This window comes from Petaurus breviceps, unplaced genomic scaffold, assembly GCF_028583685.1.
Source record: "Petaurus breviceps papuanus isolate PSGF00001 unplaced genomic scaffold, PetGlider_PUasm1.0 164, whole genome shotgun sequence".
Classification (NCBI taxonomy): Eukaryota; Metazoa; Chordata; class Mammalia; order Diprotodontia; family Petauridae; genus Petaurus; species Petaurus breviceps.
In genome coordinates, this window is record NW_027185735.1 from 15,070,903 (window position 1) to 15,085,854 (window position 14,952).

General features: G+C 35.3%; 1 protein-coding gene across 5 annotated transcripts in view; it reads left to right on the forward strand.

Moving 5' to 3' along the window:
* Positions 1-14,952, forward strand: part of FNTB (farnesyltransferase, CAAX box, subunit beta) — a 103,215-nt gene that overhangs the window by 16,696 nt on the left and 71,567 nt on the right. For all 5 annotated transcript variants that reach the window (XM_069082382.1, XM_069082380.1, XM_069082381.1 and 2 more), the window contains one exon: positions 4,701-4,765. In XM_069082382.1, the coding sequence (XP_068938483.1) occupies positions 4,701-4,765 (65 nt within the window). The remainder of the gene's footprint in view (positions 1-4,700; positions 4,766-14,952) is intronic.

The window sequence follows — 14,952 nt, forward strand, 5'->3', positions numbered from 1 at the left end:
GATGAGAGAACGGGAAGAGTGTGATGTGACACTGAGGGGTACACTTAGGGAGCCTGGGAGAGGGGAGGATTTGGGGGCGAAGATAACAAGTGACGTTTTGTATGTGTTGAGATTAAGATGTTTATGTGACATCCTATTTTAGATATCTAGTAGGATGCTGGAGATGGGAGTCTGAGCATGGACATACAGATCTGGAAGTTAACTGTAGAGATGGGAACTGAGGAGATTACCAAGTATAGATGGAGAAGAGAATAGGGTCCTAGGACGAAGCCCTGGAGATCTCTCACAGTTAAGGTCATTTTCAAACTAAAACTTCACAGTGAGGTGAATTCAGTTTGGAGTTCCCCTCCTGGGAACATTGTCTTTTAAAAAATCTGACCCTCATTTTCAATAGTTGTATAAAAATATGCTATAGTATCTTAGGATCTAGAATATGAACATCATCTAGACCAGTCTCATTTTATAAATGAATAAATTGCTCCTGGAAGTTCCTTGTTGGTTATTTATTGTAGTCTATACACAGTCATGTAACTTTCCATTACCCTATGTAATGTAATGCCAAGCAAAGGCAACTTCCCAAGGTTCAGAATACCAGCATAGGTGTTCTCCATTTTATTCAGTGACAAAGTAAGAACAGAGAAGATCAAAATATGACATTATTCAAAATACAACATTTACTAAGTGTGATTAAATAATCTCCAAGTACTACCCCACCCCAGGACCTTCCATTCATTCAATCAATTACAAAGTCCCTGTTCTAAATACTACTCTACCCCTAGGCTGTACCTTCATTTAGTCCATCACAAAGCCCCTCTTCTCAAATGGAGATTAGTTTCCAATCATAAGTAAAGTACATTCATGTTCAACCATAGAACACAAAAAGGTCAAAAGTTCCCCACCCCTGGATCACAATTCAATCTACCCCAGAGTTACATCAAGTTTAAGCACAGCACTTAATACCCAAATGGAGGTCTTTTCTTCATCTTGACGTGAGGCAAGTTCTCAGCAATCTTAGTTCCTGGGGAGACAAGGCTTAGCAAGGCCATAAGATACATTGCCAGTCTCTTCATTAATTCATCCTCTGACTGCAGAACAATCCTAGAACCCCTGAAAACATTAGCAAAACCCTCTCCCAGGATTTCTGTAAACATACAACAAGAAAATTCTTCTTCAGGGCTTCTGAACCAACAGAAAGGTTTCCAGACCCCTGCAACAACAGCACTGTCCTTCACCAGTGGACAGTATTCACTCTCTGTCTGCAGGACAGTCTCAGGACCTCTTAGCCAACAGCCAGGTTCTAGGACTTCTTCAACAGGACTGTCTTTCACCAGTGGACAAATCTGGCAAAACAACATCAAAACAGACAAAGTACCAGCAAAACAGCCATGTCTCCTCAGTCCTTGGCAGCTCTGGGGGCAGGTCTCAAAAGTCCAGGGCAATTCAAAGTGGCCCCCCAGCAATTCTCTCAGTCTCTCTCTGCCTCCACGAGGTGCTGCTTCCAAAAAGTTCTTCTGCCTCTCTCTTGTCTCTCCAAAAATCTACGTCACCAGCTCCTCCCAGTTCAGGACATCAACAAGTCCATCCCACAGGTGGGATTAACAAGCTCTGGGTTTTAACACAATCAATTTGAAAACCAAGCCAATACAGGGGAATATTTATATTCCATTACAATCACACCCTATTTATGATATTCACTTTTAATTCTTTCAGGATTGTTCTGTCTGACAGCCACACACAACACTGGTAGACTCTGTGTGTGTGAGTGTGTGTGTGTGTGTGTGTGTGTGTGTGTGTGTGTACACTTATCTCTTAGGCCTTTGCCTCTAGGACAAGGTTGACATCATTAAAGGAACTGTGAAATTTCCTGGAGATATTCCAGGCTACCCTCTTCCACTTGTTTTACACCGGAGCAAATTCATTGCCATTTGTACGGTCTGGAGGCAGCTGGTGGCACAATCAGTTGAGCTCTGGGCCTGGAGTCAGGAATATCAGAGTTCAAATGTGGCCCCAGATACTAACTGTATCACCCTGGGCAAATCACTTACCCTCTGTTTGCCTCATTTCCCTTAACTGCAAAATGCATGTAATAACAACATCTTACCTACCAGTGTTATTGTGAATATCACATGAGATAATATTTGTGAAAAAGCACTTAGCATGGTACTTGGCACATGGTAAGCATTATATACATGCTTATTCCTTTCTCCTTCCCTTCCCTCTTCTTTCCTAGATGTACTTAGTGGTAGACAAACTCTATAGGTTGTTTCTATGATTGCAGGTCATAATATTGGTAGTAGACATTCATTATATGTTTGGTCTTGCCTGTGTAGATGATCAGATCAGACTTGTTTTAGTGGTTATAGATCTTTTCAGGAGGCTCCACAATATGACTCATTTAAAACCGTTTGAAGTTTAATGTAAAATGATGAGCTTGGCATCTCCTCATCATTAAGATATTTAGGTTTTAAGAGAAGAAAAGCCCATATCTTAGAACTCTCATGGGTGTTGAATAATATTTTTAAAATTAAGGTTGAAGATTTTGTTCTTTCTGATAGAAAAAATGTTAGGATATAGTAGCTTTTCTGAAAAGCCTTTATTGAATTAGTTTTCTGCTAAAAATTTGTCCTATTCTTAGGATAGCAGAGTATATACAATTTAAGAGAAAATGAGAAAAGCAGTTATTTGCTCACAGTGAAGAATAAATCTTTGTTGTGAACCATAGACCTAGAATATTTGGGTTATTATTGCAGCTTGAAGCTTGAAATATTCAAGTTTTAGTTAGTTATAAAACTGCTTTGAATCAATACCAGCTTGTCTTGAAGGAAGAAAAAGAATCTGAAAACCTTTGGAGAAGGTACACAGTGTTACTTAGAATAATAATGCTGACGTTTTCCTCTTGGTGGAGAGAAATATGTTTGTATAGAATGTATAGATAAGTAACCTGGAATGTATAGATATAACTTAGAAGTAAGTGTCTCCTATATTTTCAGATATAGCCTAGAAGTAAATATCTCCTTTATTCACTGGCTACTTGGATCTAAGGTTTGACACATAGGTCCTGAAGAGGGAAGGGCTCCTTAGGGGAGAGTTCTAAGATGTAGACTTTTTTTTCATTGGAAGCATCTGAATGTTGAGCAGATGTTAGGTTTAGCTGTTTACATCAGAGGTGTCAAAATTGGGGCTCACAGGTTTTCTAAATCAGTACATGGCTTACGGATCAGTTTCTGTTTGAGTTTGACACGGCTGCTTTGTACTAGCCTTTGAACAGTTTTAAATGAGGCATATGGATTCAAGTAGGCTTGTGTTTGAGAGAGGTCTTTCTATTTAGTTTTGTTTCTTCTAGTCAGCAGAGTCTGACCTTGTAATGTCTACTAAGCATATCTTGCTTTTGACATAATTTAGCAGAATAGCTGCTTAAGTCCTTTGTTCACTATTCTATTTACTTTTCTGTATCATTCAGCTTTAAAGCCCCCTTAAAGCCTAAATAAAGGAACTATATTTAATTGTTTCCCAGCTTAGGGAAGGTGTGAATTAGAAATAAAGCAATTTAGAAAAAGAACAGCTGCTGCTTTAGGTTAGTGCTTCTTAGTATGAAGGGTGCTGTTTTCACTAGGTAAAATGCAACAAATGGGAAATTTAAGAATCGGAACATCTTTCCACTTTTTTCTAAATAGTTCAGTCTAACTTACTGATGGCCTTTGAAGTGTGTTGAGTTCCTGACATATCAAATATATGCCCCTATTCAAGTCACTTCAATACAAATTACAAAGCTAACTGCAAATGCTTTAGATTAGGGGTATCAAACTAAGATAGAAACTGGGGCCACTAAACCTTTACATAAGGATCTCTTCTTTTGTATAATGACTTAGAAAACCACATATTAACATTAGCTATGTTCTGTTTGTTTTTAAATATATACCAGTTATATTTTAATCTAGTTTGGACTACACTTTGAAGTGTTAATGACAGTATCATGTTTGACACCTCCTTTTGGCCTATTTATTTTAGAGTATTCTTATTGCCCTTCCCTTTAATAGCATAAATAATCCAGAGACAGTTCCAGTACTGTAAGTACCTAGGGACTGCAAGGCAATTTGTATTATATAAATATATATATATATATAAATAAAACACCTTTAAAGTATTTTTTTTGGGGGGGAAGGGAGGGCAATTGGGGTTAAGTGACTTGCCCAGGGTCACACAGCTAATAAGTGTTAAGTGTCTGAGCTTGCATTTGAACTCAGGTCCTCCTGACTGCAGGGCCAGTAGAGGGTATGTTTTTGAAGTTAACCTTAGAGAAAACTACATTGTAGCTTAAAAGCACAAATTATAGTGAACTTTGGAATTTGTAACATTCTTTATTACATAGATCTGACAGGATAATGTAAACATGGTAAGAGTATCATAGGTGGACACGAATTTCTCATTAGCCAAGGAATGTTTCTTATATCTATCTTGAATAATCCTATCCGTGTACACATTGTCTCCCTCAGTTAGAATGTCAGCTGCTTAATAGCAGGAATCTTTTTCACTTTTGTCTTTTATCCTTAGCACCTAGTGTAGTGCCTGGCACATAGTAGGCACTAATGAATAGTTACTGATTGGTTGCTACTGGCAGAAACTCTCTAAGGGAATAGGTCTTAATAGACTTCTTATCTACATTTCTGTTTTCTCTCTCCCATCTCCTGCCTCTTTACTAGGCAAAAGTAGAAGATAAGATAGAAGAGGTCTTCAATGCTTACAAGATCAACCATCATGTGCCAAGGTAAGATATGGTGTTGGATCTGGAGAGGAACACCAGTGAGTGATTTCCTCTTTCTCTGTAACTTAGGCATTTTGATCTGGATCAGTCTTGGGTGGGGGAATCAGTGTCTCAGCTGTCATTGCTAGTTGACTAAGATTTATTGACTCTGTGACTAACTGGATGACCAAAGTGTTTGTGGTTCTGCTGGTGCTATGGATATTTTCATACTTTTCTTGTCAGTAGCCTTTTTTGGAATTTAAATTTAATAGTGAGTTAGATGTGTCAAAGGACATGAGCAATGTTGTAATTTTTCTTGCAAAATCTATATTGTTTTCCAAAATGATTGTCAGTTTACAAGAAGTGAATTTATGTGCCTTTTGAGTCCCCCCTGTATCTATTATGACATTGAATCTTTGCTATTTTCACTGATGTGAGGTAATCTCAAAAATTGTTTTAATTTGGACTTCTCTGCAATTAGTAGAGATTTTTAAAACACTTTTAAAAGATAATTGGTGGTAGTTTGCATTTCTTTTGAGAACATTATGTTCATATCCTTTGATTACTTGTCAATTGGGGAATGGCTTTTATTCCTAAAAGTTTGTGTTAATTCCCTCTAGATTTTGAATGTCAGATTTTTATCGGAGATGTTTAATGCAAATATTTTTCAATTCTTATTTTAGCTGAAATTATTTTCTTTGTGCAAAAGCTTTTAAATTTTATGCAGTTGAAATAATCTGTTTTGTCTTTTATAATATGCTCTGTATCATTATTGGTTACAGATACTTTTCCTATTAAGTTAGGAGAGAGAACCTGCTACTCTTTTCAATATGGAAACCGTTAGCTTGTTTACTTATCTGGAATTTACTGTGTTATGTATTATAAAATGCTGGGCTGGACCTATTTTCCACCAAATTACTTTCCAATTTTCCTAGTAGTTCTTATTGAATAAAAAAAATTCTATCTCTAATATTTTATGTTCTTGGATTTATTGAAGACTAGACTGTTGTATGAATTTCCTTGCTTATCTGATCTATTTTATTGATCAATGTTTCTATTTTTATTTAGTATCTAGACCCACATCACCTCTCACCTGGACTATTGCAGTGGCCTCCTAATTGGTCTCCCTGCCTCAAGTCTCTCCCTACTCCAGTCCATCCTCCACACAGTTACCAGTGACTTTTTAAAAGTGCAATTCTGACTGTCACTCCCTCATTCAATAAACTCTAGTAGTTCCCTATATAAACTTTTATCTTTGGTTTTTAAAAGTCATTTACAGCTTGGCCTTTGCCTCCTTTTCCAGCTTCATTATATATTATTCCCTTTCTTGCACTCTATAGTTTAGGAAAATTAGCCTTTTTTGGATTCCTCTAGACAACACTCCATCTCTGATGCCCATGCACTCCCTCTGAGGATTGTACTTTTTCCTTATCACCACCTCATAGAATCCCTTTCTTACTTAAAGATTTAGCTAAAGCCTCTTACTGATTCTTCCTACTTGCTAATGCCCTCCCTCTTTAAACTCTTTTATATTTATTTTGTTTTTATTCTGTATATACTTGCATATGTATATATTGTCTCCACCACAAGAGTGTAAGCTCCTTGAGAGTAGGGTCTGTCTCGTTTTTGTCTTTGTATCCTCATCGCCTAGCACAGTACCTGGAACATTGTAGGTGCTTAATAAATGCTTGTTGATTGATTGGTAATATTGAATACTTTTGATAATAACTGCCATATAATACATAGTTTGAGATCTGCTCATGCCAGACCCCCTTAGTTTCTACTTTTTTTCATTATTTCTCTGGTTGCATTTGGCCTTTTCTTGTTTCATAGTGATTTTGTCATTGTTTTGTTCAGTTCTCTAAAATATCACTGTGGCACTTTGGTTTAGTGCTATATCTGTAGATTAATTAATTTGAATAGTATTGTTACTTTTACTATATTGGGATAGTTTATTCTTAACTATTGTATATGTTTTCATTTTCTTTATTTCTGTGTAAATTGTTTTGTATTCCTATTTATATAAACCCAATATATGTGTAAGTTAACTCCTAAATATTTAATGCATTTTGTTTTTAATTTAAACAACATAACTCTTTCCCCAGTTTTTATTTGTAGTAACATTTGGAAAGTGATCTTTTGTCTATTTCTTTTATATCCTGCTGAAAAAATAGTAACTCTGGTTTTCAAAGCGCTCCCTTTACATATATTATCTCATTTGCTGAAGAAATTGTCTTGATTATTTTTTGTTTGATTCTTGATTCTAAATAAACTGTCATCTACAAATAGAGATCATTTTGCCTCCTTTTGCCAATGCTTATTCCCTTAAATCCTCTTTTGGGGTTTTGTTTTATTCTTATACCTAGTATATCCAATGATAACATTGATGGTGATGGTGACCATCCTTATTTCCTGATCTTATTGGGAAAAGTTTCAGTATTTATCCATTATAGATAATAGTAACTTGTGGTTATAAGAAAAAGCCTTGCTTTTTGCTTTTTATTGTTTTTAGCATAAGCTCTATTTTTTAGAATTTTTTTTCAGTATGCATTGATCATTAATGTGATTTATTATACTACTTCTTTTTTTTTGGCCAACATTTTATTGAATATTTTTGTGTAGGTATTCATTAGTGAGAAGGTGGCATGGTGTAGTAGATAGCTTGCTTAGCTTAGAGTAGGAAAATTCAAATTCTGTCTCTCACATTTACTAGGTATATGACTCTTGGTAAGTTACTTCACCTCTTAATGCCACAGCATTGACAGAGTAAGCTCCCACATGATGAGGTTTCCTGAAGTCACAGATACTATATAAGTTCATTAGTGATATTATTCTACAGTTCTTTTGCTGCTTTATTTCTCTCTAATTTGGGAATTCAGACTATATTTGTTTCGTAGAAGGTGTTTGGTAAAGTATTAATTCTCCCTTCTTTTGGGGGGGAGTTTATAATATATAAAAAGGTTATTTATTTTTAAAATATGTGATAGAATTTATTTGTAAATCTGTCTGGACTGAGAGTTTTTCTGAGAGTCCATTTATGGCTTGCTTAATTTCTCTTGAGATTGAGTTACTTGTGTTCTCTGTTTCATATTTTTGAGTTATCTTCTATTTTACGTTTTAGTATTTTAAAATTTTGAGGATATTAATCCATTTCACTTATATTTTTAGTTTTGTTTCCTTTTAATTTGACATAGTAATTTCTGATAACTTTTCTCTTTTTCTATTCACAGTAAATATTCTCTTTTGATTTTATTTGGTTTTTTAAAAAATTGATTTATTTTGTTTTGACTCAGCAGACATTTCCCAACAAACATCCAAACCAACCCCATTACAAAGAATGTTCCCTGAAAATAGCTTGTTGGTTACAGAGAAAAGATGGATTTTAAATTTTTGTTTCTTATATTTGTTCACTCTTTTTGGATCAAATTATCTGCTGGTTTATTAATTTTGTTACTTTTAAAAAAGAACAACTCTTGAATATTATATTAATTTTTTAAAAGCTTCACTTCACTTTCTCATTTAATTTTTAAAATCTTTTTTTTGCTTGTTTAAAGATTATGAATTTTAAAAATAAATTTTACTGCTTTCTTTTGTTTTTTTTCACGACCTACACTTCCTGCTATATTCTTTTCCCCTGCACTGTTATAGAGAACTATCCCTTATAATAAAGAATTAAAAAAAAACAAAAAAAATACTAAAAAGCCCCAGTTAATCAGCATGTTGAAAAAATGTTCTTAACTTTATCTACTATGGAATTGTGAAGTATAGTTCCTCTTCAAGGAATGGATGGAAGTGCCTTTTTATCTTTCTTCTTTGGTACCAAACTTGGTCATTAAAATTTCATTGCATTTGGCTTCAGTTGTTTTACTGTTTCTTTTTTTTTCTTTCCATTTACATTGCTGTAGTCATTATATATTTTAGGAGTTCTTAACCCTGGGGTCTATGAACTTGTTTTAAAAAATAATTTGATAAATATATTTCAACATAAATTTATTTCTTTTGTAATCTTATATATTTTGTTTTGTGCTTTTAAAACTATTATTCTATGAAGGGAATGAAAAGCTTTACCACACTTCCAGAGGGGAGGCCATGACAAATAAAAGGTTAAGAACCTTTTAATGTGTGTTTTCCTGATTCTATTTACTTCATTGTGTATCCATCATAAAAAGCTTTCTATGAATATTGAGAATTATGTTCATCATAATTATCATTTTAAACAAAATACAGTAATTTTAAAAATACATTTATTTATCTTGTTTAGTAATTCCCCAATTGTTGGACATCTATTTTTTTTCTACTTGTTCACTATTACAAAAAATAAATATTTTGATGACTGAGAGGTTTACTTTTCATCATTAATCTCCGTGAGGTATATGCCCTGGGATGTCAGGACCAATGGATAATGAATGGCCTTTTTGGTCACTTTCTTTGCATAATTCCAAATTACTTTCTAGAATATTTGGACTAATTCATCACAACTCTACCACATTGCTCATCTTTACAGAAGCCCTCCAACATAGACTATTTCCTTTTTTTGTCATCTTTGGATGGGCATAATGACACACACACACACACACACACACACACACATATATAATGGGCATATATACTGGAAACTCAGACTTGTTTTGATTTTCATTTCTCTTAGTATTATTGATTTTGAGCATTTTTTCATATGATTAGTAGTATAGTTAGTTTCATTGTAGAATTGTTTATTTTTTTAAAAAATTATTAGGGAATAGCTTTTACTCTTAAATATTTCTGCTGATTGCTTATGTATCTTGAATATCAGACCCTTATTAAATTTATTTGCTATACATATTTTCCCCAGATGGTGTAGGAAATTCTAGTCCTGGTGGCATTAATTTTGTGGCAAAATTTCATGTAATTGGAATGAGCTATTTTATCTTTTGTAATCACCTCTGTCCCTTATTTGGTAATACATTCACCCTCTAGCCAAGCTGTGAAACTCATCTGATCTTGTTTTCTTCTAATTTTTTATGGTATGATCTTTAATATTTAGGTCACATAAGAGATAATTTCTTATAGGTTTTTGAAAATTGCATGCTTAGTTCATCAATTTTCTTTTGTTAATATCAGTGTTTAGGAATATATATTTTCCAATAAGTATTGCTGTAGTTGTAATCTATACATCTTGTTAGATTGTTTCATTATTATTAATTACCTTTGGTATACTTTTGAGATTGTTTCTGTGGTTTGGTCCTTTACATCTCATGTAGGATGACATTTTTATTTTCCATTTAAATCGTCTTTTGTTCATATTTTTTTGTTAATTCATCCCTATTTAATTCAACAAACATGTTTGCAGTGAGCATGGTACTGTATTAAGCAGTGGGATTACAAAGCCAAAAAAAAACACACAAAACCAAACCTCTCTACAGAGCTTAAATCCTCCCAGGAAAATACCAGACGAAATTTGATAAATAACTACAAGGCAGTTTCAGGAGAGGTAAGGCAATAATGTCTGGAGGGAATGAAATAAGGCTTCCTATAGGAAGCATCCCATGAGCCAACTTTTAAAGGAAGCCGAATTCTGAGAGTTGGATATACACATAGAATGCATTCCAGGTATCACATAAGGATGAGATACTGAGGTAGGATCATTTGCCTAGAATATAGAACACCATGCAAGGGAGTAGTATGAAGTATCTGAGAAGATTAAGCATAGATTATGAAGGGCTTTAAATGCCAGGCTGAGGATTTTGTATTCCATCCTAAGGTGATGTATGAATTAACTGGAACAAAATAAAATAATTATATTTATTGACATATGATAAACCTTGTGACTCTTAACATCTTTTTTTTTTAAAGCTTCTTAACTTGAAATATGTCTTGTTTTACTGAAATCCATTATATGATTTGGCATTGAGTTCACAAGATTTTGACAAATATTCTTTAATTCTTCATAAAACTACATTTGATCATGTTGGATGTACCTTTGAAATGTACCTTTGAAACAGTACGTTTTTCTAACTCTACTCTTGATTATAGTCCATAGGTTTTCAATCTCTTCAGTTCCTAGGCCAGTTATGCATGTTTATCCCATCATTCAGATAGGTTTCTTAACTTTTTGTGGATGTGTGGCATAGTGCTAGGTGGTTTGCAATATTCCATGTCCATTTGGGAATTTCTGTAATTCTGGAGCAATTCTGTTTCTCAGTATATTGATACATTTATTATTCCCACAATGAGGACCAAAATTTTGAGTCCAGTGGAACTTAAAAGAAAAAAAATCCCCCTATTTTTGTGTATGAATGTTATCTAATGATGAAGAGGCCCAGATTTTATTGGATGTCTTCCAACAGTAGTTTTGAATAAAAAAGTGAGTATGGACAGATAAACAGCAATTCAGTCAGGGATAAAGCTGAATGTGACTTCTCTTCCACTGTCCTTTTGGCAACATGCCCAGTGATGGTCTGAGTGAGCAGTGGGATATATAGAAGGGCCAGAGTCACTGGTGGCTTAGGTTTACATAGGGTTTTCAGACAGAGGTTCTGCCATGGCATCTGTGAGGGGACCATGTGGGTCAGGAAATATGAATGAGTAGCAAAAAGGACATCTCTCTCTCTCTCTCTCTCTCTCTCTCTCAAAAACACAGTTTAGCTTTAAGCATAACAGCATTGTGGAACAGGAGCTAGACCTCTGAGAGTGGGGCTGTTGACTCTTTTGGCTATTAAGGTACTCAAAATTACCTCTTCTACCATCTTCAGTACTCCAGTCTTTGCATTGTTTTGCCCATGACAAGCATTTTTTTTCTTTCATCGCAGTGGTTGGCAACTATTTTTCAACTGATCTTTTTGCTGTTCTTTCAACTACAGCTGCCAGATCCTTCTGAGGGTCTTTGCTTGATTTTTGAGGATTAATTAGACTGTTTCACAGTTTGTAATTAAAAAAAATTTTTTTTTGTTTTTTACGTCTTTCTTTTGCATGTTAATGTAATCCATTTGCTTGTGGACTGAAATGATCCTTGAAATACTTTACTTCCCCATACCAACAATCCATAAAATATCTCTAATATTCATTGGAAGTGTTCTCTTTTTAAGGGACAACTTTGTCATGTCTCCTTATGTCTTTCATGTCTCTTTATAACTCGCTCATGTTCGTTCTTAAAAATCAGATCACTAAAAACACAATAAAAGCTCAATGAAATATGTGTATAACATGGCACAAAGTCTAGCCCTCAACTGATTATCCTGGTTCAATCTGGTTTCATCTGATCAAGGTCAGACATTATGTGTCAGTAGAAGTACAATGATCATTGCTGTCACAAAATGAAACCACATCAAAGATTTTTTCTAATAGGACAAAAACAGTTATAAGGGAGTTGGGGTGATCGGAGGGGTGCAGGGACAATCCAACTATGGTGCATTTGTACTAATTGCTTATCCTCTAAAGAGTCTGACTTTTATTTCCATAATAATTGGTGGGGGTGGGAGATAGGGTGATGGCCTAGGAGAGCATGAACTGGTAGAGTCACATGAGGTGAGAAGGAATTGGGGTGTTTATTCAGGGATGTTTATTCAAGGGGGAAACCTGACCGTTTAGATGTTGGTACCCTAAAGTAACATTCTAGTCACACTGTGCATTTGGGAATGACATACGAAGATTTGTCTTATGGATATTAATTTGACATCTGTGTGAAGGATTATTTGGCAAAAATAAATGATAGATGTTGGGAAAACTACTTGGAAAACTATTGCAACAGTCTGGGCAAAAAAATAGGATCATAAATTCAGTAAATGAGGAGACCTTAGATGTTATTGGGTACAGGCACTTACTTTCACAGATGAGGAAGCTGAGACCCACAGAGGTTGTGATTTGCCTGGGATCACACAGCTAGTATGTTTTTGAGGAAGGATTTATAGCTAGGTCTTCCTGACTACAAATCTAGTACTCTATCCACTATACCACATACACTCTTTTAAGAGGTGAGAAAGGGCTGAATTAGCTTAGTGCCTATATTAATGGAGAGAAGGGGATGGATGCTAGAGGTATTGTGGAAGTAGATTTGACAACTGATTGGTTACGGGTGGTGAGGGAGAGGGTAAAAGTGACTTCAAAGTGCAGCCTAGGGAACCAAAAGGATATTGATGCCTTCTATAGAAATGGGGAACTTTGGAGGAGGGATGATGAATTTGGAAGAGGAAATGAGTTACACTTGGGACATTTCAAGAACTATCCATCGGGCATTTAATATAATCCATTTGCTTGTGGACCAAAATGATCCTTGAAGTACTTTACTTCCCCATACCAACAATCCATAAAATATCTCTAATATTCATTGGAAGTGTTCTCTTTTTAAGGGATCTTTATGAGGATCTAGACTTCAGGAGAAAAATCAGAGTTCTAAATTATGAATTTGGGAATTATCTGGTTAGTTGTTAGGCATTTACGTAAGAGCCGATGATATCACTGATGATAAGTAAAGGAGAGTCTAGGACAGAGTCTTGTGTGAAAATCTTATTTAGTGGGTGCAAGATGATTGATAATTAAGGAAATGAGGAGCAGTCAGATATTCAGGAAGAGCTCAAAAGAGGGATCAGATATGTAAAGGCAAAGGAGAAGAGACTATTCAGAACAAAAAGGGTGGTTGTCAGGTGTAAGGAACTCAAAGGAAATAAGAATTGAAGAGAGGATATTAGTTTGGTAGTTAAGAGATTGTTGGTAACCTGGGTGAAAACAGTTTCATCTGAATGGTGTGGTCAGAAACCAGATTGCAATATGTTGAGAAATTATGGAAGGTGAAGAAATGGCAAGCATATTCAACTCTTTCTTGGAGTTTGACTGTAAAGGAAAATAACCTTATGTCAGCTTATCAAGGGAATGACAAGGTCAAGTGAAGGTTTTTTGAGAATAAGAAATTCTTAGACTTGATGGTAGAATGCAGAGAAAGAACTGTAAGATATGCAAAGATTGGAAGTAAGAGGGAATGATTAAAGGAAAAAGTTTCCAGGAAGAGTACTATCTCTGAAAGTAAAGGGCTTTGATTCAGGTCCTGCTTTTGATGCTACTAAAATTGTTGAGTCACTTAATATCCCGGGGTCTTAGTTTCCTCCTCTGTAAAATGAAGGGGTTTAGACTACTTGACATCTGAATTACATCCAACTCTAACTTTATGAGTATGAGGTGCAAGAAGTACTTCAAGGAATCAAGTAGGAGAAATTACACTTGGAAAGAAAGGGGCATCTTCAGATGGGCAGCTAGGTGGCAAAGTGGATAGAATGCTGGACTTGGAATCAGAAAGACCCCTCTTCCTGAATTCAAATCTTACTAGCTGTATGACCCTGGGCAAGTCACTTAACCCTCTTTACCTCAGTTTCTCATCTGTAAAATGAACTGGATCACTTCAGCATTTTTGCCAAGAAAACCTCAAATGAGGTCATAAGGAGTTGGAGGTGACTGAAAAACAACTAAGTAACAACACCTTTTAAAATACTGGAGCAAAGGACAAGATTGATGTTAGTGGATTTTGAGAGAGGAATAAGGGAGAAGAGAGAGTTCACAATGGATAGCTTCTTTTTCTCAGTAAAGTACAAAAAAAGCCCTCTACCAAGAGGGAGAGGTAAAGGAGGAGTCTGAAATAGACAAGAAGAAGTTTGGAGCAGCCACTCTGAGAAGTGCCATACAGTTCGTCAGGGAAGAATAGAAGGATTGCTGTGTAGAGTTGAAGGCCCAGGTGAAACAAAATGAACTAAATAGTGCATTTAGAATGCTAGTGGTATAATTTTAGCAACTTTGAGCTATACCTGAATTAGGAGCAGAGAATACAGATGGTGTGAGGCAACTCAGAATTGAATTTAGCAAATCTTGAGTGGCAGTAGCACAAAGAGAAAAAGGATTCAAGGGCAGAATGTAGTGGATAGTTGAACACATTAACCTTAGAAGCAAGGCTTTAGAATGGAGAATAATGCGTTCAGAGCAGGAATGATGAATTAAGAGATGGTGTGTTTGTGGAGAGGTTCCAGGTGGCAGAAGATGTTATGGTGAGAATGAAGAATAGAAAGAAGAATATCAGTCACTCAGTGGGTGACTGAGGTGGAGTAAAGATGTAGGTCATGAAGAAAGAGTTGTTGAATTGGGAAGCTAGGTATTTGAGGGGACATCAGTATGTATATTGAAGTTTCAAGAAAGAGTTGTTGAATTGGGAAGCTAGGTATTTGAGGGGACATCAGTATGTATATTGAAGTTTC